Source organism: Podarcis pityusensis, assembly GCF_964106645.2.
Source record: "Podarcis pityusensis genome assembly, chromosome: 6".
Taxonomy (NCBI): domain Eukaryota; kingdom Metazoa; phylum Chordata; class Lepidosauria; order Squamata; family Lacertidae; genus Podarcis; species Podarcis pityusensis.
In genome coordinates, this window is record NC_138030.1 from 34221165 (window position 1) to 34247765 (window position 26601).

The following is a 26601-nucleotide window of genomic DNA, read 5'->3' on the forward strand; positions in this document are numbered from 1 at the left end:
GGGCTGAAAAAAACAACCCACCTCTGCTTGAAGAAACTGCAACAAATGACGCAGGCCCATTTCAGGAAAACTGAATAGAATCCAACCCTTCAAAACATTTAATCATAACTTTCTGTTAGAGATTCCCAAATGCCTCACCATTTCACACATATCTTATAGCGTTTCAAAGCATTCTGCAAAGAGTAGCCAATCACTCTCCACAATCTTTTGAGGTGGGCAGTATTATGGGCTTCTAAAAGCTGGAGACAAACAAGAGGCCTGACTAGAGAAATGGTGAAAAAGTAAGGAACAGAATCCAACAGCAGTAACTTCCTGTGCTGACTAGTCTTGTGAGGGAGAAAATGGATGACACTTGCCCATTTGGAAATGGGAGTGGGTGAGTGTGGGATTTGCCCCTACGGGCTTTTAAAGGGCATTCTGTGAATTCTGTGATTTACTGACCACATTTCTTTAAAAGTTCATGCATAAATCTTGCCCAGGTTTCCGCAATTCTTCTTAATACCAATTTGAAAGCCCCTGGGAGCCAGATGGTCACTGAGAAGGAATATTACTCACAGCAGTCCTCTTCTTAGCCTGTTGGCTCAATTATTATTCTTAGGGAAACGGCAAAGAGATTTATCTGGTGGAGCTGCAAATAACACAGGTTTGGCAACAGCTCCCAACAGCTCGATTTGCAGCCAGCTGCCTTATAAACACAGCTCCTTTTTCTACACTGAGCAGGTTTATTAGAAGCAAAACAAGGATATTTGCTGCATGTATTAATCCTGCCTACTTTGGCTATGATTGCATTTGCAGCATATATTGCACTACTCTGGTTTAAACTATGCAGCCATTGTGCCCTCAGGCCTATAAATGTCTACTTACAGAAAGGAATGGATAGAGCCATTAAAATCTGGTCTACATGTGGGGTATGAAGTTAAGTCTGTCATATCATGTTTACAGGCAGATTTCAAAGGGAAAAGTGTGTGTGTGTGGGGGGGGGAGAGAGAGAGAGAGAGAGAGAGAGAGAGAGAGAGAGAGAGAGAGAGAGTGAGTTGGTCCAAGGGCTTCAGTGCTGCCTTTGTCCCAATTTTGGAGCCAAATGAAAGTTCAATTGCTTCCCCATCCTCCCCTGCACCACTGTCTCCCAGAACATAGAACTGAAGCAGGAAGAGCAGAAGCAGCTTCCATGCAAGCCTAGACTCTGGCTACATGTGCAGCTCATTGAGGGAAGGTACATAAACTGGTGGAGGGAGGGTTGTCTCCCAGTTGCTGCAGCTGCTCCATAGAACACAGACCTGGGAACAGCTGCCTAGACACTAGATTGGTTTGTGTAGTTCTCCAGAGCTGTGTTCTCTTGGACAATAAAGAGCTGACTCCCTGCTGTGTGCATTCCTTGGCTGGGATGCAGTCTTGACACTGTCAAGAGTTAGAGTTATGTGATTTCCCCTTTCTCTCTCCACATGCAGAATCCTGGATGTTCCATTTCTGTACATTCGTTCATTTAAACACAGACATATTTAAAATAGCCACCATTTTTTCCCCTCACAAAGAATGTTATTTCACACATATCCTGTTTGTGGACGTCCAATAGGCACCTGGATGGCCACTCTGAGAGGAGACTGCTGGAATAGATACACCTTTCCTCTGATCCAGCAGGATTCCTCTTGTGTTCCTAACAAACATACAAAAACCACTAAGAGGCAACTGTTTAAATCAGTAACTTTCAAACTATATCCCTGGGACATCTGGGGCTGCAAATACCAATTGATGGAAACCACAGGAGAGGAAAGTCCTCTTGTTCTCGAATCCTGCTTTTGTCGGTTTCCCACAGGAATCCGATTGGCCACTGTGAGAACAGGATGCTGGACTAGATGGGCCGTTGGCCTAATCCAGCAGGCTCTTCCTATGTTCTTATGTTCCTTGGAAGCTTTTCAGGGGTTTCTCAAGGACAGGATCAATAACGTACAGTCATACCTTGGGTTGAATGTGCTTCGGGATGAGCGCATTCGAGTTGCGCTCCGCGTCAACTCGGAAGTAACAGAGCGTGTTACTTCCAGGTTTCGCCACTTGCGCATGTGCAGGTGCTCAAAATGACATCACGCACATGTGCAGAAGCAGCAAAAAGTGACGTGCGTGTGCGCAGACATGCTGTCACTAGTTACGTTTGCTTCTAGATGCAAATGGGGCTCCAGAAAGGATCCCGTTTGCATCTAGAGGTACCACTGTACTCTTGATCAGTGCTCATCATTACTGAAGTTCTCCTTCAATCTGCAGCTGTAGGACAGTGCTGGATGTACTCTAGAGTGTGTCCTTATATCATATGGGACCACTGCATTGTGCACCCATATTATATATATATATTAAAAAAAAAACCTCAGCCCATCAACAATCCTGTTGGCCTATTCTTTCAGTGAAAAGCTGGACCAAATTTTCAGAGCAGATGCATGCAATGACAGAAAACAGTACTTGCCCTTCCCAGCGTGCTGCTGTTCAACTGCAACCACCAAAAACTGCTTCCCTGCTACCACATGGTTCCAGAGGCATAGCTACTATAAGAATAAACAATGTGGAAATGGTTCCTTGACTACCGTCAAGGAAGATTGAAAATCATTGGTCTAAATAATAGAAGACTCCAAGTGGCAACCCACATACAGAGAAATCCATACAGGAGAGATTTAACTATATATTTTTGATGCATGATGACTCTGGGAATTGTTCTGAAATGAACCACACTGAACTTAGGTCAGCAGTGTTTCCTATTCTTTTTCATGATAAGGGTAATAAGGGGCAGGATCTAACCCGAGTTAATAATTTCTAAGGTTGCCATCTTCAAGTAGAAAGGAATTCCAATTGGGCTTTGCTAGACTTCTGATTGTTCATGATCAGGTTATAAAATTTTGCTGGGAGAGTTAAGCACATGCTTAGCTCTCTTTCCCGTTTGTATCAGGGTGACTTCAAAGCAATTAACCTTGGCTAGGTCATACCCATATCTGCTACAATTCATATTCCAGTTCAGCTTTTCCTCTGGTAATGCTCTGTTCCTTGTATGCTGTAACTGTGTTTCGAGAGCAAAAAGGGTCTTCATTCTTCAGCACACTTCTCCTGAGCAGTAGAGGCAGCTCTGTTAACCAGTAGCTGAGGCTGCATACAGATGAACATATCTTCTTCAGCAGTGCCCTGGCTGTAGAGACACACTCACCATAGCAAGACATTCTCATGCCTGTCGTGGAACAGCAAATTGTACTCCTTCCACAGCCAAGTCAAGCTCCATGGTGCCCCAAGGCTGCTCACATTATTCTTGCACTCCAGCAGACATTTCATGCGCTCTTCACCCTAGAAGTAAAAATACTGCCATAAACAAGTGAGACCCTGCATCAAAATGTTGCAGTGTGCAATGCTTCCATTCAGGGTTCCAACCACTCCATCACATTCCCCCTTCCCCAGTTTTTATCTTCCCTGTTACAGGGGCTATTGAAAGCGAAAGAGACAGGAGAGAAGCACAGGCAACCCCCCATTTACACGTGACTAGCATGTATACGTCCGCTGATGCGCACATGGTTTTTGGCACCACGAGGGCAGGCTTGCACAGGTCCTACTGACCTGTGCGGTGCCTTGGAATGCAACACCTGTGTAAATGGGGAGTTGCCTGAATGGGATTAAGGTAAAGGGACCCTTGACCATTAGGTCCAGTCGCAGACGACTCTGGGGTTGCAGTGCTTCTCGCTTTATTGGCCGAGGGAGCTGGTGTACAGCTTCCGGGTCATGTGGCCAGCATGACTAAGCCGCTTATGGCAAACCAGAGCAGCGCACGGACATGCCGTTTACCTTCCCGCCGGAGCGGTACCTTTGACATGCTTTCGAACTGCTAGGAGCAGGGACTGAGCAACGGGAGCTCACCCCATCGTGGGGATTCAAACCACCGACCTTCTGATTGGCAAGTCCTAAGCTCTGTGGTTTAACCTACAGCTCCACCCGCATCCCTTGAATGGGATTACCCCCCCCCCATTATTGTGCTGGCAGCTTTCTTTTGCCTTGATCCCCCACCCTACCAGTCTGTTGATGGGGGGGGGAGAGAGAGACCCAATTGTCCAGACACCCAAAAAGTTGGACTGGCTTGTTAAATGACCCCAGTTGTCCCATTTGCTGGCTAAATGACTTGGGGGGGAGTCATGTTCATTTATTGTTTCATAAAATTTATACACCACTTGATTGTAAACAAGCAAACAAGCAAGCAACCATCAAACTTATTTGCAGGAGATGCAATAAGTGAAGGTCAAATGGTAAGGGGGAGATTGGAAGGGAGAGAGACTTATGAAGGAAAGCCCTTTTGGATAGGGGAGGACCCTGAAGAATCTGAATCACAAAGCAGGCTCAGCTAATTGGCCACCTGATGGACTAATGTGTGGGTCAGATGTAGGCTTGCTTTGGAATTCCTGCCAGTTCTGGACTTCCAAGGTCTGCTTTCTTTTCTTCCCCCCACCCTCCACTGCTGCCAACCTGGCGTTTCCCCTGCCCTTGCCACTGCCCCACCCTACCCAGTCCTGGCAAATGCCACTGCAGCCAGGAGGGTGGTGCAGAGGTGGCAGCTCATCTCACATGCCACAACTGGCTTATATAGCAGGGGTGGGAAACATGGCTGCCTCCATGGACCCTTGTGGTCAGCCATGTTTCTTTCCTATACGGTATCCCCAATAAGACATTGTATAGGCAAAACTATGGCTGCATGTTTTTGCAGGGTTATTCTTTTTACCCTCCAATGCCAAGTAAAAACAGCTAAACGATGCCCAACGGAACTTGGTGCCAGGACTCAGCACCAAGGTCTCTATCCAGGGTCTGTATCCCAGGCTACGTGGAGAAATCATAACAAAAAGTGTTTCTTGAGCATGTGTGGAACTCGCTTCCTGCATCACGAGATGACCGCTGCCCGACCCTCTAAACTCAAGATTACAGTAAAGGTCTTCAAGAGGCAGATGACGTGGCTGCCAAGCAGACTTCTAATTCCTGGATCTTCTCATCTTAGAAATTAAACGCTGGTGCCAAATAAGCAAACTGCTTTCCAACACTGTCCTGGAACCGGTTTTTCTTCTCATTGTTAGAAAGGAGCGACAGTCTTTTAAAAGGGAATTATCTTCTGGAAGCTCCAAACAGGCAGTTCTTCAGAAGTCTTGTCAAAAACGTTGAACTGCTGTTGGAGCATGTGTTTCTCTTTGTTACCATATGAACCTCCCTCTATGTCACGTACCCCAGTTTACTGGCTATCAGTGCAGATAAATAAAGGCCTGTGGATATTGCATTATTGCCACTATGCAAACTCTCTAAGCGGATGCTTCCATCCCATTCATAAAAGCCAACTCCTAGGGGCCAAGGTCCATTAACACACACCCCATTAAATATTTGAGGGAGCCAGCCCCCTCCCCCAAGTTAGGCATTGCCATCCAAATGATATGAATGTACTACGTCTTATGATGAATTATGTTGGGCAGGGTTTACTCCCCCCCTCCCCCCCCCAATCCCATTGAAAATAAGAAATTAAGGTTTGTGGGCTTCAGAAACAGCAAGGAGCCAAGGTAATTATACTAACAAATGATGGCTGGGATTGCCATTCTGGAATTTCTATAGTACAGGAAGCCAATGGCTTAAATGACAAACAGAAGCTATTGATGCAAGGTGTGTTATGCAGGTGTGGCTTGATAACAAGTGTTAAAAAGTGTGAGCTATCTGCAATATGCTGTTCATGTAGCATGGTTCCAGCTCACATAACTCTGGAATGTGGTGATAATTCCATCTATGCTTATCACTAAATCTCAATTATTGTTGAATGTTGCCGTTTCATCACTTCCATACACTGATCTGAAAACCCAGGCAGCCCTTTCAAAATTTGTTTTCAATGAACCAGCATCCAGCTTATGCTTGTATGAATGGGAACTGTGTACTCCTGCTGTATATGGATTTTTGCAATATTTCATCCTTTGTGAGCTAAACCTCAGCTTCCCTATATTTGGAAACATCGGGGGAATGATTCCCACCCCCATAGTACAAATACGTCTGGATAGATTATAACTCAGAAACTCAACAGAAAACTCTGTTTTTGAATTTTTGCTATTTGTATCCCTGCATGTACTGTATATGCTACTATAACTGAAAGATTAAATAGTTCTCCCCTCCCCCTTCTCAAACTTATTATCCTCTATATATGTAACTCCCAGGGCAGCATAAATGAAACTGAACTACAATAGGTATTTTAGGACTTGAGGCATCTTTTAATTTCTTTCCCACCATATCTTAGGGGCCACTCAGAACAGGTTACAGTACATCTTAAAGGCATTTCAGCCGCATAACAAACTTGGTAAGTTCAGGAGAGAAACTGTGGCTTGTCCAAGGCCACACCATAGCTGCATTTGGGTGTAATGCTAAACTATAGTTTAAAGGTAAAGGTAAAGGACCCCTGACAGTTAAGTCCAGTCGCAAATGACTCTTGGGTTGCGGCGCTCATCTAACTTTACAGGCCAAGGGAGCCGGCGTTTGTCCTCTCTGCAGACAGTTTTTCTGGGTCATGTGGCCTGCATGACTAAGCTGTTTCTGGCGCAACAGAACACTGAAACCAGAGCAGCGCATGGAATCACCATCTACTTTCCTGCCGGAGCAGTACCTATTTATCTACTTGCAATTTTGGGGGTGTTTTCGAACTGCTAGGTTGGCAGGAGCTGGGACCGAGCAATGGGAGCTCACCCCATTGTGGGGATTCAAACCGCCGACCTCCTGATCGGCAAGCCCGAGAGGCTTAGTGGTTTAGACCACAGTGCCACCCATGTCTCCTGCTATGGTTTAGCAGTATGTAAACAAGCCTTGGGTTAATCCGATCTGCTCTGTCATCAGGTACAGCTGCAAGGAGGAAATTGGAAGATTTCACTTCTATTTTTGACATAATGACAGTTTATCATTCTGTCAAAACCTGGAAAAACTTTACTTACTCTTAATTATGGCTTAGGGAAACAATCCAACTTCAGATGGTGCTTTGTGAGGTTGGCTCGTTTCCTGAAACCATTGTTAAGATTAGGGCTCCCATGTATTGATAAACTGTGGTTAACTGAACACAGAAGCAAAAAGCTTCCAATCTTCATCTTAACAGCCACACCAGGGGAGTGCAGGTGCATGAATCCATGCACATAACACTAAACCATCATTCAGCATTATGTCCAAACCAGACCAATGCAATTTTGTGGTTGGGCAAAAATATGAATCTTGGTCTCCCACTTCCAAATCCAGTCTTCTTCTGTTTCATGTTCACATAGCCTGTAACAAGCAAGTGGTTTGGATTAAAGTGGCTAGATGTTTGTCACGCAGTTGAGTGGCAAAGCAACTGCAATTTATGTGAAAGCTGGTAAAATAACACCACCTCCTAATTGGCTGAGTGTTTGAAAAGACTATATAGAAATGACTAGGGCCTAGGCATCGAAATAAAGCGAGTGCTAACAGTGTGCTCCCTTTGCAATTCTCTACTTGGTATATGCTTTCCTAGGTCTCTGGTTAAATTAGTCGAGACCCTCCTGGCCTTAGTTCTGGGAGGAAATGTAGCATACAGTAAATGAAGGAGAAGGCAGGGGTGAACGTTGCTCAAATTATGCTTATGCCATGTTGGCAGCACTTCCAAAGGGTTATCTGGAAATAACCAGGCATTAATAATACAGCCTGATTGCAGCAGTGATTAGGTATGAACTGCTCTGGCAGCTATCACCACTGGGCTATGAGCTGCATTTCAGGAATGCTATCTCTTAGACAGAACCTTTAACATGCTCATCCCAATTAAGCTCAAGTATTTCTCATCAGGATTTGATGGAATTTGGTAGTGGATGGCTCTGCCCAGCAGCACACACCGAGAAGCCTAGCTATTACATTCAGTCCCCTAAATTTGAACCATCTGGGTATGCGCTAACAAATACTGTATACCAGAGCAATCCAGTTATCCTGTAAAGAAATTAGAATTTTCAGCCTCCAGTATGATGAGTGTGCATCAGATTTCGATGTCTCCCAAATCAAGAACAAAGCTGGACCACTTTGCACAGATTTGGGGGCTTGTCCAAGCCACAGTGGGGCCTCTCCAAAGTGCCCTGAAATGATTTGGAGCAATACAGGGTTTAAAAAAAAAGTTGTGCAGTGTGTCTGCAAAAATTGAAACACAAGGGTGGGAAGAGGGGGGAGGGAGAGCTCTTTTGTGACTGACAGGTCTAGCTTCTTATCAAAGAGAATGATTTCGTAGAATTGTAGAATTGGAAGGGACCACAAGGGTGACTGCAAGTCAGTCACAATGTTTTGCAAATACTGAATACTGAGAAATCAGGGTTCAGGTCAGGGGTTCCCTGACACTGATGTGTGTTGCATCACCCCAGTCTGTTTTCTCTCCCCTTTCTATGTGTATTTCATGAAATTTTAAGCTGCTTGTGGAAAACTTTGCCTCTTACCTTATTCGCATAGTACAGTCAGATTGCAGTCTGAACATGATCATACATAATGCAAGTAAATAATGTTGTTGTTTGTCTGCACATTCATACACCCACTCTCACATCCTAGAAAAGTTGGATAACCAAAGCCCCAGAGTTGATGCAGTCCAATGGCTACTGCTTGGGATAATTTTTATGATCAAAATGCTTCAGGTCTGCCTTTATAGAGTGTGTGTTTCTGGAACTCTAACTTGGTTTCAACACCATGCTTGGAAGACTGAAAATAATGAATGTGTCCAAAGCCCCATTTTCTTTATCCCTGAATTTTCAAAACTTGCCTCCATAAACCAGGGAAGGGTTCCAAGGTTAGAGACAAGGGGTGGGGAAGATCTGAGATCTAGCACGTTTCATTCTGGCAGCCAAGCACAGTAAACATCACTCTTCTCAATAAGTTATCACACATGGAAGTTAAATGTGCCTTTGAGTCTCTCTTGCATTTTGTGTGTTACATGTGCATCTGGTTAATATGGTATAGCACACAGAAGAGAAATAAAATGTACATTAGCCCCAGCATAGGTTGTCCATTTGCATTACAAAACCCATTTAGGCCAAAGGCAATTTTGAGTCACACATGCAGAAACATTTAAGGAGTTGTGAAGTTAATGAGATGAGTGTGAAGAGTCTGGACAATAAAGCTGCTGTATCAGTTTCCATGTTCCTTTTACTAGACATTTGCTCCTAATATTCACCCCCAAGAGGAGCAGGGGAAATGTCTATGGAATCACTATTTTATTCTTGATTGGTCATCTTCAAGGTTTGTTTATCACGCTGGTGTGATAGTAGCATCTGGTTGAAATTTCTGAATTGATGACTTATGAGAAATCTTGTTTGTGAAGCAATCTTTATGAGGAATAGTGGTGGTAAAGATGATGCTTTAATATCTCATGAGATAGCCATCCAGGAGGTCCCAGTCTCACTCTTGAGTTTGCAGGAGAAAGAGACAGTGCATATGAGAAAAGTTCTATGGTGCCACCTAGAGGTATAGAGAAGACCTCACTTAAATGGTTCTCCACAGCAGTCATAGCATAACCTATCATACTATTGTAAGGGCACAATGAACCATCCCATTCCAATTGTGAAGAAAACAAAAATGAAAAAGCTTTTAGGGATAGAGGAAGCTTAGAAGAACACAATCTTGCCCAGATCTCTTCCTCAGCATTCCAAAGGGATGCCCCATGCCTTTTCTTATTCCTGAAATACATCATCATCATCATCATCATCATCATCATTTATTGAGTTTATATACCAACCTATACCTGGAGGTCTCACGGAAAAGATCACAACATATGTAATCAAAATAAAAACAACAACCCAATAACACCCACCCACACACACACCCAGAAAAGAGCCACATTTTAAAAGGGTATAGGATATCAAACAGATCGACCAAAGGCCTGGTTAAAAAGGAACATTTTTGCCTGGCGCCTAAGTGTGAGTAATGAAGACACCAGGCAAACTTCCCTGGGGAGAGCATTCCACAGACGGGGAGCCACTGCAGAGAAGGCCCGTTCTCGTGTTGCCACCCTCCGCACCTCTCAAGGAGGAGGCATAACATCTTTGTTATGTGGAAACATTGAATAAAGTTCCATTTTCAAAGTACTCTTTAAAGGTGTAACGCAGGTAGCTTTTGCAGGAAGTTGCAGCAAAACCCAGTTTCTGCCATCTCAGGGAGAGTTTGTTAACATAGGTCACTCATCACTTAGCAATTCTGACCTTGTCAGTAATCTGCAAATGTTTCCTTGGGAAGCAAAGGCTAAATATTGACCTGCTTCAAATTTTCATGCAGATATGATGAAAACCTCTAATTAATCCTAGTTATTTTAAGCCACATTTGACATGCAGCAGGCATTCTCTGGTATTTAGCAGAGGTACAATGATGGGTTGAGGGTGCCAGAACACCTGCAAAGGTCATTTTTACAGCACATTCCTACTTGGTAGAGGTGTCACAAGTAAATAGATAGGTGAGCAAGCAGAGGACAAAGGAGATTATTTTAGAACTGAAATTGCCCATTGTGGGTTGGAAAATATACCTGTGGTACATCCTCTAATCATAAATTGCATGGTGCCACCTTGTAGAAGGAGCAACAATGATACGGCAAGGTGGGGTGGTTTGTTGGCTTAAGTTTGCATTTTCTATGATAGTTCAGTTTGTTTGAGATAAGAACATAGAAGAAGAGTCCTTCTGGATCCAGTCTAGCATCCTGTTTTGACAGTGGCCAATCAGATGTCAATGAAGCCGACAAAGAGGACATGAGCCAGAACCAGCCCAACCATTAGGCAGGGCGAGGCCACTGCTTCAGGCGGCAGAAGCCCTGCAGGCAGCACACTTACAGATGCCCTGCTGCCTCCACCAGTGGTGGAGAAGCACCAAAATGGACCGTGTCCATTTTGTTTTTGTTTTTTTTGTTTTTTTAAATAATATTTTTTATTGCTTTTTTCCAGGTACAAATATATATTCAAATAGATATCAAAAGCAGCAAAACAAAAAGAAAAAGAAAAAAAATAAAATTCATTTTTCCAGAACATCTTTTCATAACCGACCGGACTGCCCCACATCTCCCTCACCCTGCATTCTTTACAATAAAGATGTCAGCAAATTATTACCTTGTTTCATGCATTTTTTGTAATTTCAAATAGTTATACTTTAAATTTAAAATATTTATTATCAAATTTCTTTTATCCTAAAATAGGCGTATTTTAAATTTTGATCCTTTCATAATAATAACTTAATTTCCCAAATCATCAAATTTTGTTGCAGAAGCTAAATTTCCCCAACCATGCAAATTCTTAACATTCATATAACTTATGATGTTTTTGTAGATAATCCTTAAACTTTTTCCAGTCCTCCTCCGTTGTTTCTTCTCCCAGATCTCGGATTCTGCCAGTCATTTCGGCCAGTTCCATATAGTCCATCAATTGCATCTGCCACTCTTCCAGCGTGGGTAAATCTTGTGTCTTCCAATATTTGGCAGTAATAATTCTTGCTGCTGTAGTTGCATACATAAAAAAAGTTCTATCCTTCTTTAACACTTTCTGGCCGACTATGCCCAGGAGGAAGGCCTCTGGTTTCTTAGGAAAGGTATACTTAAATACCTTTTTTAGCTCATTATAAATCATTTCCCAGAAGGCCTTCACTTTCGGGCAAGTCCACCAGAGGTGAAAAAATGTCCCTTCAGCCTCCTTACATTTCCAGCATTTGTTATCAGACAGGTGATATATCTTTGCAAGTTTGACTGGGGTCATGTACCACCTATATATCATTTTCATAATGTTTTCTTTCAGGGCATTACATGCCGTGAATTTCATACCGGTGGTCCATAACCTTTCCCAGTCCTCAAACATAATGTTATACCCAATATCCTGTGCCCACTTTATCATGGCTGATTTAACTGTCTCATCCTGAGTGTTCCATTTAAGCAGCAAGTTATACATTCTTGAGAGAACCTTAGTCTTTGGTTCAAGTAATTCTGTCTCTAGCTTCGATTTTTCCACCTGGAAACCTATTTTTTTATCCATTTTAAAGACCTCTTGGATTTGAGCATAATGTAACCAGTCTTGCACCTTGTTTTTTAGTTTATCTAGGCTCTGCAGTCTCCAATTATCTCCAATTTTGTCTATTATCTCCCAATATTTTGGCCAACCAACCTCCATATTAAGTCTTTTTCGGGCCTTAGCCTCTATTGGTGATAACCACCTCGGGGTCTTGTTTTCCAACAAGTCCTTATATTTAGTCCAGACATTAAATAAGGTTTTTCTGACAATATGGTTTTTAAACATTTTATGAACTTTTGCCTTGTCGTACCACAAATATGCATGCCATCCAAAAGCATTGTTGAACCCTTCCAGATCTAGGACATCAGCGTTTTCTAGTAAAAACCAATCTTTCATCCAACAGAAAGATGCAGCTTCGTAATATAACCTTAAGTCCGGCAGGGCAAATCCCCCTCTTTCTTTTGCATCGGTTAATATTTTAAATTTTATCCTGGGCTTTTTGCCCTGCCAGACAAACTTCGAGATATCTTTCTGCCATTTTCCAAAACATTCCACTCTGTCCACGATCTGTAGGGTTTGAAACAAAAACAACATCTTTGGCAATACATTCATCTTTACAGCTGCAATTCGTCCCAACAAGGAAAGTTTCAATCTTGACCAAGTTTCAAAGTCCTTTTTAATTTCTAACCAGCATTTTTCATAATTATCTTTAAATAAATTCAAATTTTTAGTGGACAAATTGACCCCTAGGTATTTCACTTTTTTAACCACATTTAACTCTGTCTCCTTCTGGTACCCATCTATTTCTGAAGGTGTCAAGTTTTTTCCCAAAACCTTGGTTTTTTGCTTATTCAACTTAAATCCCGCCACCCGACCAAATTCATAAATTAGTTCTAAAACTCTTTTTGTACTAGATTCTGGCTCCTGTAATGTTAAAACCAAGTCATCTGCAAAAGCTTTCAGTTTGTATTGTTTCGCTCCGACCTGTATCCCTTGCACCAACCGGTCTTCCCTGATCAAATTCAGAAGCACCTCCAGGACTGAAATAAATAACAGAGGGGAAAGAGGACACCCCTGTCGTGTCCCTTTTTCAATTTTGAACTCTTCTGTCACCACATTGTTTACTATCAATTTGGCCTTTTGCTCTGAATAGATTGCTTCTATACTATTTTGGAACGCCCGTCCCACTCCCATCCCTTCCAAATTTTTCTTCATAAACTTCCAGGAAATGTTGTCAAAGGCCTTCTCTGCATCTATAAAAATTAAAGCTGCTTTCGTGTTGATATTGGTCTGCAATAATTCCAAAATGTCAATAATATTCCTGGTATTATCAAACAAATGTCTGCCTGGGAGAAAGCCTGCCTGGTCCTTATGAATTACTTCATTTAACACTTTTTTAAGTCTGTTTGCCAGTATGTCAGCAAAGATTTTGTAATCCACATTAAGGAGTGAGATGGGACGGTAGTTCTTAAGTTGGGTCCTATCAGATTCCAATTTAGGTATCAATGTGATGAAAGCTTCTTTCCACGATTCTGGTGCTCCTTTCCCCTCCATGATCAGGTTACATACCTCCATTAATGGTTGAATCAAGAAGTCTTTTAATGTCTTATAATACTTGGAGGTAAGTCCATCTGGGCCTGGAGATTTACCTAGTTGCATATTCTGAATGGCACCCTCGATTTCCTGTTGTGTTATTTTATAGTTCAAGTTTATTCTCTTCTCTTGAGATAGTTTTTGTAATCCATTAGTTTTTAAAAATTGGTCTATCTCAGTCTCTTCCTGAGGCCCTTGCGTGAACAGTTTTTTGAAATATCTCTGGAAACACTTTCTAATTTCTTCTGGTTTCTGAATATTTTTCCCTTCAACCTCCAGATTGGTAACAAAGTTCAATTTTTGTCTCTTTTTCAACTGCCATGCTAGCAGCTTTCCACATTTATTCGCCGATTCGAATGATCTTTGTTTCATTTGTTTAATTTTCCATTCAACTTCTTGATTTATCAATTTCGCATATTGTGCTTGATGGAATTTAATTTCTCTTAAAACTTCTTTTGATTTTGGTTTTGGACCGTGTCCATTTTGGGTGAGAGCTCACCTGGAATTGGGTACAAGATCTCAAACTATTTGAGGCAAGATCTCACCCAAAATCAGCACGATGTTGCCCAAAATCAGTGCTGATGATAGCACTGGGATCTGGCTTGCTGGGCCAAAAATATCCTCCACCCTTGCCCTAGCCAGTGATGGAACTCTGGAAGCTGTCCTTTTTATAAACAGATTATTTGTGCAACGTTTCTTAATAGGGCTGCATCATTTAGTGTTTTAATTGAATAGATTAATCACTCTTAAAACTTTTTGACAGACCAAAAATGTTTCTCCTCCAGTTAATTGGGCAGCAGAAGTTTAAATGTGTGTTTTTTAAAAATTTAATCATTTATAAATGTTTGTAAAAGCTGCAGATGACTAGTCCCATTTTAAAAGAAACATTCCTTGTTGCGTGTAGAGAGGAGAGCTAAAAGCACCCTGGAGGCCAGTCCATTAGGGCGAATGTAGCACTGCCTCCATCAAGTGTCCACCTACCCAACTTCTTAAAAGGAAGGAGAAGGAAAAGAGGCTCCACATGCCATTTGCTATGACTCCACATACTGTTCGCCTTCCTGCTTTCTGCCCTACCAACACCAATGCGGACCAGTCCCTGTTCTGAAAGCCTCACATCAGATAATGCCGGTTACAACACATGTGCATCTCGTGAAAATGAATAAAGTATTGTTTGCTTTTTAGAACAATTATTTTTCTCCCGTAATTATTTATCTGGAGGATTTTTACCCCAGTAAAGAACCTTCCCCCCCCAAAAAAAAAGTGGCTTACCAAGATTAGTGATAAGCCGGCCTTCAGGCTTAAAAGACATCACACAAAAGGTAAGGGGATGGGAAGGGATGATGGGGAGAATGATCAGGCACTAGTTACAAAGTTTTTATATGAGCCAGTTGAAATGGAAAGACAATTCCAGGAGAAGAGGAGACAAAAGTTGCTAGTCTTTCAGCAGGGCCTATAGCAGGGGTGCCCAAACTTTTTTCAAAGAGGGCCAGATTTGATGAAGTGAACATGCGTAAGGGCCGACCAAAGTTGCTGAGCTTTTTTTACAATTTTACCCCAGGACATATAGTGTTTTGGGGGCAGGATTAAATCGACCAGCGGGTCACCGGATAAGGCCCCTGAAATGGACTTTCGACATGCCTGGCCTATAGCATGGTCCTACTTCCCTTGCCTTCCTCCTCCTGTTTCAGAATAGCTTAAGATGAACACCTAAGTTAGTTGTTCTAAGTTAATGAGAAGATTCATAGAATTGTAGGGCTAGTAGCTAGGGGGTGGCGAGGAAGGCCCTTGCCAGGGGTGCAAGCAAGAGGGTGCGCAAAATCAGCTTATATGTCCATAAATATGTCTGTAAATAAAAATATTGATTAGTGTGTGAGGAATTGAACAGGTGGCCCCCTCCCATGGAGGAGAAGCAGAAAGAAGAGCTAATTTGTCCGTTGCTAAGGGGTGCAATCTGGACAGTTCTGCCAGGGGCGCAAGATCACCTAGCTACAGATCTGCCCAGGGGTCATCTAGTCCAACCCTCTGCATTTCAGGAATCAGAGCTAGAGTTCCTGACAGATGGCCATGCAGCCTACACTACAGATATCAGAACTTACTTCCAGAAGATGATTTAAATATAGTCAAAATTATGACTACATGTCTGCCAACAGTGACTTGGCATCCACTCCATTCACACCACATTTTTTTCCCACAGTTATAGAAGCCTAATGCATAGTTTCTCAACCTGTCACCATTTTCAGAGTGGTATTAGTGATGAGCACTTTGCTTCCTCTTGCCTTGCCTTGCCTTGGGGGAGGTGGGAGTTAAAAGGATCTAGAAAAGATAGAGAGAAAATGCAAAGGAGAAAAATATTGGTCTACCAGACTTTTAGAAGACATCTGAAGGCAGCGCTGTTTAGGGAAGCTTTTAATGTTTAACAGACTATTGTATTTTAATATTTTGTTGGAAGCCGCCCAGAGTGGCTGGGAAAACCTAGCCAGATGGGTGGGGTGCAAATAATAAATTATTATTGTGTTCAGGGCCGGCCCAAGACATTTTGGCACCTGAGGCAAACCACAAAATGGCACTCCCCTCCCCACCAGGGAAGAAGGGGTGAGTGAATATCTATATCTGGAACAAGGGGAGGGGAAAATAAAGATCTACATCAGGATCAGCTGCTGCTGTGGATCCTGCAGCCTGAGGCGGTTACCTCAGCTTGCCTCATGGATGGGCTGGCCCTGGCTACGTTTGCTTCTTACGCATTTCTAATGCTCTGTGTTTTCTCTTTCATTAAAGGAAAGTGTGGACCTGGGGGAGATCATGTTTTCCCTTTGTTATCTGCCAACTGCAGGTCGCCTCACTTTAACAGTCATTAAATGCAGGAATCTCAAAGCGATGGACATAACTGGTTACTCAGGTGAGTGTTCCCTTGCTCAGAGCAAGGAATTTCTATATGTGATCTTGCTCCTGTGATGATACATTTATTTCATTTATTTCACAAGAGTGCAACAAAACCTCGAAGGGTGTAACAAAAAGTTGTTGTTGTTTGCCTCCATCTGTCTCAAGAGACAATGGAGTGCACCTCTGGGGGTGAAGTGAAACTGCTGGAGAATCACAGTGGCTGCAGAGACCAGTAACTGCTGCCTCCCACGTTGTTTTTGCTGAATTAGCAGCACCGAAGTGCAAGCCTGGGCAGTGTGTATGGAGGTCCTACTCTGCCCAGATGACAACCCCCCCCCCCTCAGCCACCCTGATGCGGTTCTAACGAAAGCAGAGAAATACATTAGGCACCAGCTTAGCTGCAGGAGTTGCCAGAAGGAGGCATACAAGGCACCATCTTAGGGACTCTTCTCTGGATTTGTTTAGGATTCACTTCTTAGTTTTTTCTTCTCCTGAAGATATCCCGCAAGGCAGCAGAGGTTTAGGATCAGAGTTTTCCCTCTCCTAGATGGGCTACTTTCTCAGGTTGACAAGCTCCATCTACCCCTCATTTCCCTCTACAGTATGTGCAGTACAGTGGTACCTCAGGTTAAGTACTTAATTCGTGCCGGAGGTCTGTACTTAACCTGAAACTGTTCTTAACCTGAAGCACTATTTCTGGGTTAGTGGAGTCTGTAACCTGAAGCCTATGTAACCTGAGGTACCACTGTAACCACATTGGTGACTGTTGGGTGCATTATTGGTCCTGTCTGCTCAATCTGCCAGAGCCTGTCTTCACATGCAGGGAAAGTCCCTAACTCACCAAGGGTTTGAGTCCACTGGCTACCCTCACCTGGTTCAACCTGCCAGTTGAAGCCCTTTCCCAGGCTGTGGCTGCTGTTGTATGCTTACAGCCTCTAGGAGCCACAGGTGGAGCTGAGCACAGGGTGGGGACCAAAGGTGGGCAAACTACCCTAGAAGGAGCACAACGTGTCCCCCATCTAACACCCCAATTTACAAAAAGCATAAAACCATAAAATCATCAGTAAGCTGAACACCAAATTAAAACACAGGTCAACATTCTGCCGAAACAAAAATGCTTTTAGCAGGCACAGAAAAGAGTACAGTCAATAGGCTGGGAGTTCCAAGGTATGAATGGTGCCACTGTCCTGCTTTAATAATCAGACAATGAATTTCTTTGTTATATGGATACCATTCATTCAAACTAGCCATCAACAAAACAGAAGTATTTCCTTCCCATCCATGCACAAACAATAGTATGATGCACTGAAGATTTTGGCTGGAGCAGGTCAGAGGAAGTTCTTGAAAGCATTGTTGCTCTGGCAAGCCTGAGACTGCATCACTAGAGCTAGGTCAGAATCCAAGACCTAAGTAGAGAAAGAGGGAGCATTAGGCAGGCTTTAAAGATGGGGCTGATGGGAGTCCAAAACTTGGGGAAAGCATCAGGTTGGCAATGGCTGCTCTACTGTAACCAGACCTAACGATGTGTAACTGAAATATCTTATTCTTCCCCTTCACTCCACCTCCCTCCCTATTTCTTGTTGTTTCCACAGTGTCAGATTTTAGCCAGAAAGCCCTCGGGGCAGAGCCCTGCCTTGTGTACGTTGGTAGCACTCTATGAATTAATACAACAACAATTACAAAAACAAAAAGGATAAAACAATAATTTCACACTGGTTTCCATAGATTTATGGTGTGGCTAATTTTTGCAGGATCCACCGTGTGTTCCTATACCCTCCACCACTTTCCCAGTCAGCTGTGGAGCAAATCAATAGTGAGCCAATGGTCAATCCAATTGATCTGATTGCAGATCTGATTGAAGCTCAGCTAACCCCAAACTGAGATTGCATCAGTTGGGTTTACTAATCACATCTTCTAATTCCTAAGATTTCATGGGTTTAATCTTTCAGGTGCTACAAGACTCTTTTGTTCTGTTTTTTTGCTGTTTTGGATTAACACTGCAACTTCTCCACAAATTCTGTTCCCTGTAGATTTGCCACACAGATTATTTGGAAAATGATAGAGCTGATATAAAAACACACACATATATAATTCTTTTTGAGAACTTTCATTGTGCAGATAGTTGAGTTTCTGCCATAACAACTATTTTTAATGGCCCAGATTTCCACATATCAGTGTCTTGAGTATTGCTGGCAAACATTTTAATCTACAGCAGCAACAGCAGAGACTGTTTGGGCAGACAAACATTTCTGCTCAGATGGCATTTGATGCAGATTAAATCACTGCAAATCCATGGTTCAGAGGGAAAACAGCTCAGTAGCTCAGCAGTGATGTCCTATATAGTTACTGGAACTTCTAAATACACAGCGGTTTTCTCCAGCAGCCTACATAGAATTTGAACTATGTTGGAAACTCAGAAGCAATTTGCCAAAGTCAATCTCCGGGGCAGCTAGGGAGGTATTGCTGCCTTATTTTCCCTTCTCTTTCCCCTCTGTTTCCATTGACAAAAGCGCTGCTAAAACCCCTTACATGAATTCATTTCTTGAAAATAGTTCACAGACATATAGCTTACCAGACACGGTGCACAAGGAAAGTGTGCAACCAAAGAGCTGGAGGGATGCTCATGCATGACCAACACCTGTCTCATATTAAAGAATAGTAAATGGACTGGTGGAGAGCTGCATAATTACAAAATCACTACCTCCCTACAGAAAAGCAGGCCCACATATACATACATACATACATACATACATGGCATGGTATTCAATTAAGTTTTACTCAAGAGCAGACCCACTGAAGTTAATGGACACCACTGTTAGATCCATCAGTTCCAATAGGTCTACTCTGAGTACAACTTACTTGAATACCACCAATGGTCTCTGGATTGACAGACAGCTGATTTAATGTCCCCAAAGTAAAATAAAATAAAATATGTATGTTCCAACCCATACTTTTCTAGTCTTCCATGTAATTCAATGAGGTCCATTGAATTTTGTAGAAAGAAGAGTTTGACAATAAAAAAACAACCCCACCCCGTAAACACCTCCCTGCTGCAAAGCATGGGAGCAATAGTTATGACATCCCTAAAACTGACAAATTAAGAAATCTGGCACACCTGAGGAAGTGTTCATCACTAGACTGTTACATGTTGGACCTGTAGCAAAGTGCTGCAGTTTGGAGTCCTCAGCTTCCAGGTTCCAGCCAGCCAACCAGCTGCATCCTTTCCGCAAATATTCTATGCCATTCTCCTCACATCCCCTCCAATAGCCACTCAGCATTCTGTGGCCACTGAGCATGCTCAGCCCCTCATTGGGCTATTTTGGTGAGCCCCTCTTCTCCCCTGCAAAATATCTGTACATTTTCCCAAGCCTAATATTGTGCATGGATAGTGCTGCTTTGTCTCGATGTGGGTCCACACTCAGAAAATGAGCTTGCTGTTAGTTTATAGGATATTAGTTTATAATATGACATAAAGGTAATGTTATGTTCTGACTGTTAGGATATAGTTACATCGTGCGTGAGAGTTTATTCAGAAAGGACTCATTCAGGTGTCCTACATGCCAGGAAATGAAATTCCTGCTGATCTGTTGTTTAAGGTTGTTAACAGAGAACAACTTAATGTTTATGTACAGAGGTTGCAATTGGGTTGAACCAGGTACTACAGGTTACACGGAAAGGGGGAGGATGTTAGGATATAGTTTCCGTTCCTCCTTAAAAGAGTCAGGCATGATTGTTGTGTGTCACATGCCTGTTTACTCCCAGCACTGTTCTCGCTGGGAACTTCCGTTTTGTATATGACTTTTGTTCTGGCTGTTTCCTCGACACGGATGCAAGCAGTCATGTTTTTCCTTTGTTCTGACCAGCACTGAATAAAGCTGTAAATATGCTCTTCTGTTTGAATCTTCCATTGTGGAGACTGCTGAAAAGGGTGTGCACGAGTCTTGGAATCTGTCTGCTGCTTGTGTCGCTAATTGACTGATGCTGTTCCAACGGGAGACCGGTGATCGTCCGGAGACGACGTAGGCTGCCTGATGCCTCTGTCTCCCTGGCAGTATCCCAACACTGACCCCACTTTTTTGCACACAGTTTTCATTGTTAACTAACCGTAGTTGGGTTTGAATGATCAAACATGATACTACTGAAGATGTGGAAGAAGGAGTGAGATTGTGATGGCAATCCATGATCCCATGTGGTTTTTTTGCCCAGAGCCTAGGTGCATGCAAACCAAGAGACTTTCTTCTCTTCCACTCCTGCTTCCACATGTTCCATATCCCATTTGGTCATGTGAGCAGCAGGGATCCCATGGATACTGGGAGGAAGAGAAAGGCCTTTCATCAGTGCTGTCATTTTCCCTTTCTCCTGCTCTCCAGATCCTTACGTCAAGGTGTCCTTGCTCTGTGATGGAAGGAGGCTAAAGAAGAAGAAAACCACCATTAAAAGAAACACACTTAATCCTAACTACAATGAGGCAATAATCTTTGATATCCCTCCAGAGAACATGGACCAAGTCAGCCTGCTTATCTCTGTTATGGATTACGACCGGTAGGAGGGAATCTCTGTAATGCTTAAATCCCATTCGAGCCATTTCCTCGTTCTTGAGTTTCCATGGTGTGACTCACTTGATTACGTGACTGAGTTGTGCAAGAGACAAGTCATGTTATTAGAAATATCAAGTTGCACTTCTTGCTTCTTGAGTATTTCCCCTTCGGGTCAGCAGGGCATGTTCCTAGGATTTAATTGGCTCTGGAAAGAGCATGACTCTGGCTTCCTCTGAAGTCGTGAAGTCCATTGGTGATGGGGACAGGAGCATTAATCACAGGCTCATGTTCATGCTTGAAGATTCACATGGAGATCAGTCTTGATAAAGACAGCATACACTCCCTATTTACCAGGGACAGTCCTTATCCCATTTGCAGACATGTCTCTGATTTGCCTGTGAGGCATGCTGTATTAAAATTCTGTTCTCATTTGTAGCTTCAGCAAGAAGGGTGGAAGAAGCAGAAGGGACGGGTTTAAATGTGTCACTGTGGCAAAAGAAAGCATGTCTAAAACATGTTCCGTGTGTGGTTACCCCTTTCAGGGTCGGCCATAATGAGATTATTGGGGTTTGCCGTGTAGCAAACAATGCTGAGGGACTAGGCCGAGACCACTGGAATGAAATGCTGGCTTACCCACGGAAACCAATTGCACACTGGCACCCACTAGTAGAGGTGAAGAAATCCTTTAAGGAGGTATGTAAAGTATTTAATAACTTCATTTGAATGTATGTTTTGTAGGCCAAAATTATTTTTGGAGAAGCTTGCATTTGTATCTTGTGAATTTTGAAGAACACCTTACCCAATGATAGGCTTTGTAGCTATACTATAAAAGTAAGAGTTAAGTTTACAGATACTGTTGGCGTGGTTGTGTTGTATTCATGCACACCTCCCTACCCATATTTTGGCTCCGGAAACCTGCAGCAGTCCTTAAGCATTTTGGCCCGGTTTCAACTTGCACAGAACCTTGTTAATAGACCAATTTATTTTAACCAGCTCAAATGTGCAGCTTTAATCCTTTTTAATTTCAGAGCAATGCACAAAACGTGCCTACTTCCATGGACTTTGAAGCTGTGAATAAAGCAGAGAACTGAGTAAAATGAAGGAGTTAATGGAGCTGATCTTTGCTGAAGCAGAAGTACATAAGTCATCTGCAGCCTCCAGAACTGTTCAAAATCTAATATGATATCTACAGTAACATCTGCAGAACACGATGCTCTAGTGGCCAGCTTCTAGGAGAAATACCCTACTATTATTACTTAATCACTTTTTTCAGAAAGGTGAACTCAAAGCAGCTTACAAAATGAACATTAAAAGCAAGTGTAAAGGAACCTAAAACACACCTATACTGTGTATAAAGCAGAGCCAATTCAACCTCACCTACTAAAAGATAAATAGAAATTAAGATCCAAAGGCAGGATGAATGAGAACAGTTTTGCTTGGTGCCTAAAAACAGATAGAGATGGCACGAGGCATGCATCTCTGGGGAGAGCATTCCACTGAGCAGGCCCTTTCTTATGGCACCACCCTCCTATCCTAATTGATTAGTACCCAGTGCAGTTGTGCCGGGAGTGGTGTTGTGTATTCAGACCATCTCTTGACCCAGTCAGCAACCTGGCCCCTGAATTCTGCACCAGCTGCCATTTCCATACCATCTTCAAAGGCTTCCATAAACAGATTAAGCAACAAAGCAAAGCAATAATTGTGTTGCCCCAAATGGGGAAAGAAGCAAAGGAAGCAGGAGGTACACCTCCAACTGACCGTATTTTGTGGGAGGGATTCAGGTGCATACCAGGAAATGTAGCTTTGCAAAATTAAAGCACCAGTGCAACAAAACTGCTTTTAAAAAACACACACAAAAAGCCCACCTTGGCATTTTGTGGTTTGAAAAGTGATGAGGAAATGCACTGAAAAGTGTGACATAAAGAATTGGTTAATAGAAAGTCATATAACCACCAAGCGAGCAAATCAGAATGAATTATTATGTTTATTATAATGTTTATTTATACCTCGCTTTTTTCTGACAGGACTCAAGGTGGTTTACATATAAAAATGAGAATTGCTAAAATGTTTTTAAAACAATCATAATAAGCAAGCAGACATTGTTAGAAGTAAAACTATATGCATATATTAAATATATTAAAATGAAGACTCAGTAAAGACTGGATACAATCTAACCTCTATGTAAGTTTTGTGTCAGCAAACTAGGGTGAATGTTCAATAGATAGGACATCTGGGGTTGCTCAGTCAGTTGCAGGATGCATGCACAAAAAAGTCCACAATTATGACTCAGTAACGTTCCTAGCTGCAATGCAAGGGAATACAGGAAGAGCAATGAAGCCTAGGTTACCATCCATCTAGGACCCAATGAAACCCCAGATTGACACTGAACTGTCTCCTTGAGACAAAACACAGGAAAATCCACAGCACTTGGCTAACTTCACCTGTAATCAGCTAGACTACTACGATATGGGGTCATTGTGTTTGGTAGTCGTAAAGTACAGCCAGATACAGATGCAAAGAAGGATGCCAGTGTCTAGATGTCTATTTGGTTGATACACTAGCTCTGCCACTATCAATTTAATGTTAACTCTTAAAAAAAAAAAGATTCAGCAGAGAACACACCAATGTTCCTCCTCATCTCCCTCCCACGCTCTCTCTCTCCCCTTGTTATTTGTTGATCTGAAGCTGAGCAATTCCATCAGGGACAAGAAGCTGCTGTGATCCTAGAACAAGTAGGAGAGTAAACAAAGCAAACAAGAAACTGCTTGGAACATATTCTGAAGGGGAAAGGAAACCCTTAACTGAAGCAGAAGGTTATTTAGAACAAGAGCAAAAACTCCCATTAAACGAGATACACAGATACCAAGTTACCTTGTTGTCCCAGAGAACCAAATATTTTCTCCAGATGAGAGTGAGTGTGGGGGGGTGGGGAGATGGGTGGGGAGACACACAGAGAGAGAGAGAGAGAGAGAGAGAGAGAGAGAGAGAGAGTATTTTGGATCTGTTTCCACAGATTGTTTTTTGCTTCTAAGCTCAGATCTCTTTGAGCTACTCAGTAGACTGTAAGCAACATTTCTAAAGCTTCAGCCATGGTTCTCTAGTGCAACACATGCCACCCAGATGTCCTGTGGGTTCTTTGGGATAGGAGCATGTGGTCACCAGCAGGTACTTATTTCAATAGCCACAGCACATCTTGCTGCAAGCTTAGGCAGTGGCACAGTCCAAGGTATTGTTGTGTGCAGCCAGTCTCCCAGCAGGTCCCAACGCATGAAGGTTAATGGAGACTTTTCTTTAAGATGTATGGTTTTATTTACACATATATGCAACCTGTGCACCAGATGGAAAGACTCATGCCATTAGCATGCCCAACAAATCTTGCTTCCCCAATAGGAGTCTAGTGGGGTCCCCAAAGCCATAGTCTTGGATTCCACTCAGAGGCTAAAAATAGACAGAATGTACGAATTACATAAATTTCTAATGTTTGCTCAGGGAAAGTTTGTTAACTGGAAGTCTGAGTCCATGAAAAGCAAGTATAGACATGGCCAGGCAACGGCAGTGAGTATGCTCTGGAACTGATAATTTGTTACAGTGAAGATCAGGGGGCGTTGTTCGATAAGAGAGGTGGATAATTCATGGCAGCCGATAGCCTTCACTCCTCTGATGCTACTAAATAATTTTTATGTGATCTCTAATCCACTTTTGTAAGGATGCATTAAATCAGTAGGCTCTGCAACGCTGACAGGATTATTCAGTACAACCAAAAACAGCTCTAGAATATTACACACACACCCTTTCACGGCACCCTGCTCTGGCATCTTCTGTAAATATAATCTATGGCTGTCTGGATCTGTGTATTGTACTGCTATTAGCAAGACTCCAAGGGATAGAGGTAGGTAGGTTTCCCCCCTACCCCCACTCAACACATTTCCAGCTCCAATATGCTTCCCCAGTTTTCAATCTCAGCACATTAAAGTTCCATGTAGTATGGGTGGATTTGGTTATTACAAATCATATACATAAACCAGTTAATGTTCTCAAAATCTCTAAGCAGTGTGAAATATAAAAACAAACAATATCATTAAAACAAAATTATAAGCAAAAAGCAAAGAAAAAGACAAACCCATAAAAGCCTATAAAAACAGGAATTCAGGCGATTCAAGTACATAAAACTGGGTCCAGTCTTATGGTCAGGGAGGGCCAGGTCAAAGTGATCAGTTTTTAGAATATGTCTGAAGCAGCTCATGGCTGCTGCTTCACATATAGGAGAGGGAAGGATATCCCAGAATCTAAACCATTTTTTAAAAGTATGGTTTGGGAACCAGAACAAGGGAGTCCTCTTTCGCCAGGCTGCCCATGATGCAGCAAGACCACATGGAAAGGAGCAACAACCATCATAGAGCCTAGTCAGGCTCAAAGCAGGGTTTGACTTCATTTAAATGTGAGCTTTCACAGGTGTTAATTACCATCACAAGCCTCCACCTTTAGGTTCAAGTACAAAATGTACTTCTTTGATCTGCTTTTGCTAAGGCAAACTCTGGGCGTCATGCTGGGTGAGGAAGCATTCGTGAATAAATGAATAAGTGAAAGCCTCGAACCACTAAACCAAACACTGCAGAGCTTACAGATCCTTTGAGAATATGAAGAAGAATATGAACCAGATGTTACAGACGTTGGCCATTACACCATCATGCACAATTGGTGGTTGCTCAGTTACAGCACTGATGGGCACCAATTATGAATCTCTAGAAAACAGCATTCCCTTGAGTTTAGCATATGTCATTATTTTGTTCAGAAAACGGCAAGCTCCAATTTTGCCGAAAATAAAACTATACATGCATCTGACACGTGCGGCATTGCTAAACATCTGGCCACTTATATGAGCATGTACAAGGCAGCTGTTGTTAAATCTCGCCATTATTTTCAGTAAGTGGTGCAGAAAGAGAATTCTGGATTCTGAAAGCCTAGTTTCTTTTACTCGTTGGAAGGTGGTTCAATCCTTGCCTAATCAAGAAGATTAGACAAATTCATGGAGAATAAAGCTAGCAGGGTTTACTAGCCATTATGACTATGTTTTCTTCTGCTCTCAGAGGCAGTATGCTATTGAATACCAGTTGCTTGCAAGTACATTTGGGGAAAGTGCTGTTGCATTCAGGTCCTCCTTATAGGCTCCCATAGACATCTGAGAGCATCTGCTGGACTAGATGGGTTTGTTAGTCTATCCAGCAGGGATTTTCTTATGTTCTTATGATTGGCAAGAAAAGCCCTGAGTGTCTTCCTTCTGTGGTCTTTCACTTGCCCTTTATCTGCAGAAGCTACTTTATACCACGCCCATCTATTGCGTACACCAGTGATGGGAAATCTCCAGCCCATAATCCCAATTAGCCACCTCGGGCCTCCCCATCTGACCTGCCAGGCTATTTGTACAATCCACAACTTACCTGCCCTACACCTGATATCAGTTGATCATCACAGGAACAAAGGAAGTTGTGTTGCACCTTTGGTCCATCCAGCTCAATATTGTTGACAGTGACTGGCATCAGTTCTCCAGGGTTTCAGGCAGGCGACATTCCCAACCTTACCTGGAGATACTGGGGACTGAACCTGGGACCTTCTGCATG

General features: G+C 42.6%; 1 protein-coding gene across 4 annotated transcripts in view; it reads left to right on the top strand.

Annotated features, from left to right (window-relative positions):
- The window catches only part of SYT6 (synaptotagmin 6), a 138499-nt gene that overhangs the window by 100254 nt on the left and 11644 nt on the right, over positions 1 to 26601 (top strand). For all 4 annotated transcript variants that reach the window (XM_081009155.1, XM_081009156.1, XM_081009157.1 and 1 more), the window contains exons 4-6: positions 16341 to 16461; positions 20816 to 20987; positions 21526 to 21676. In XM_081009155.1, the coding sequence (XP_080865281.1) occupies positions 16341 to 16461; positions 20816 to 20987; positions 21526 to 21676 (444 nt within the window). The remainder of the gene's footprint in view (positions 1 to 16340; positions 16462 to 20815; positions 20988 to 21525; positions 21677 to 26601) is intronic.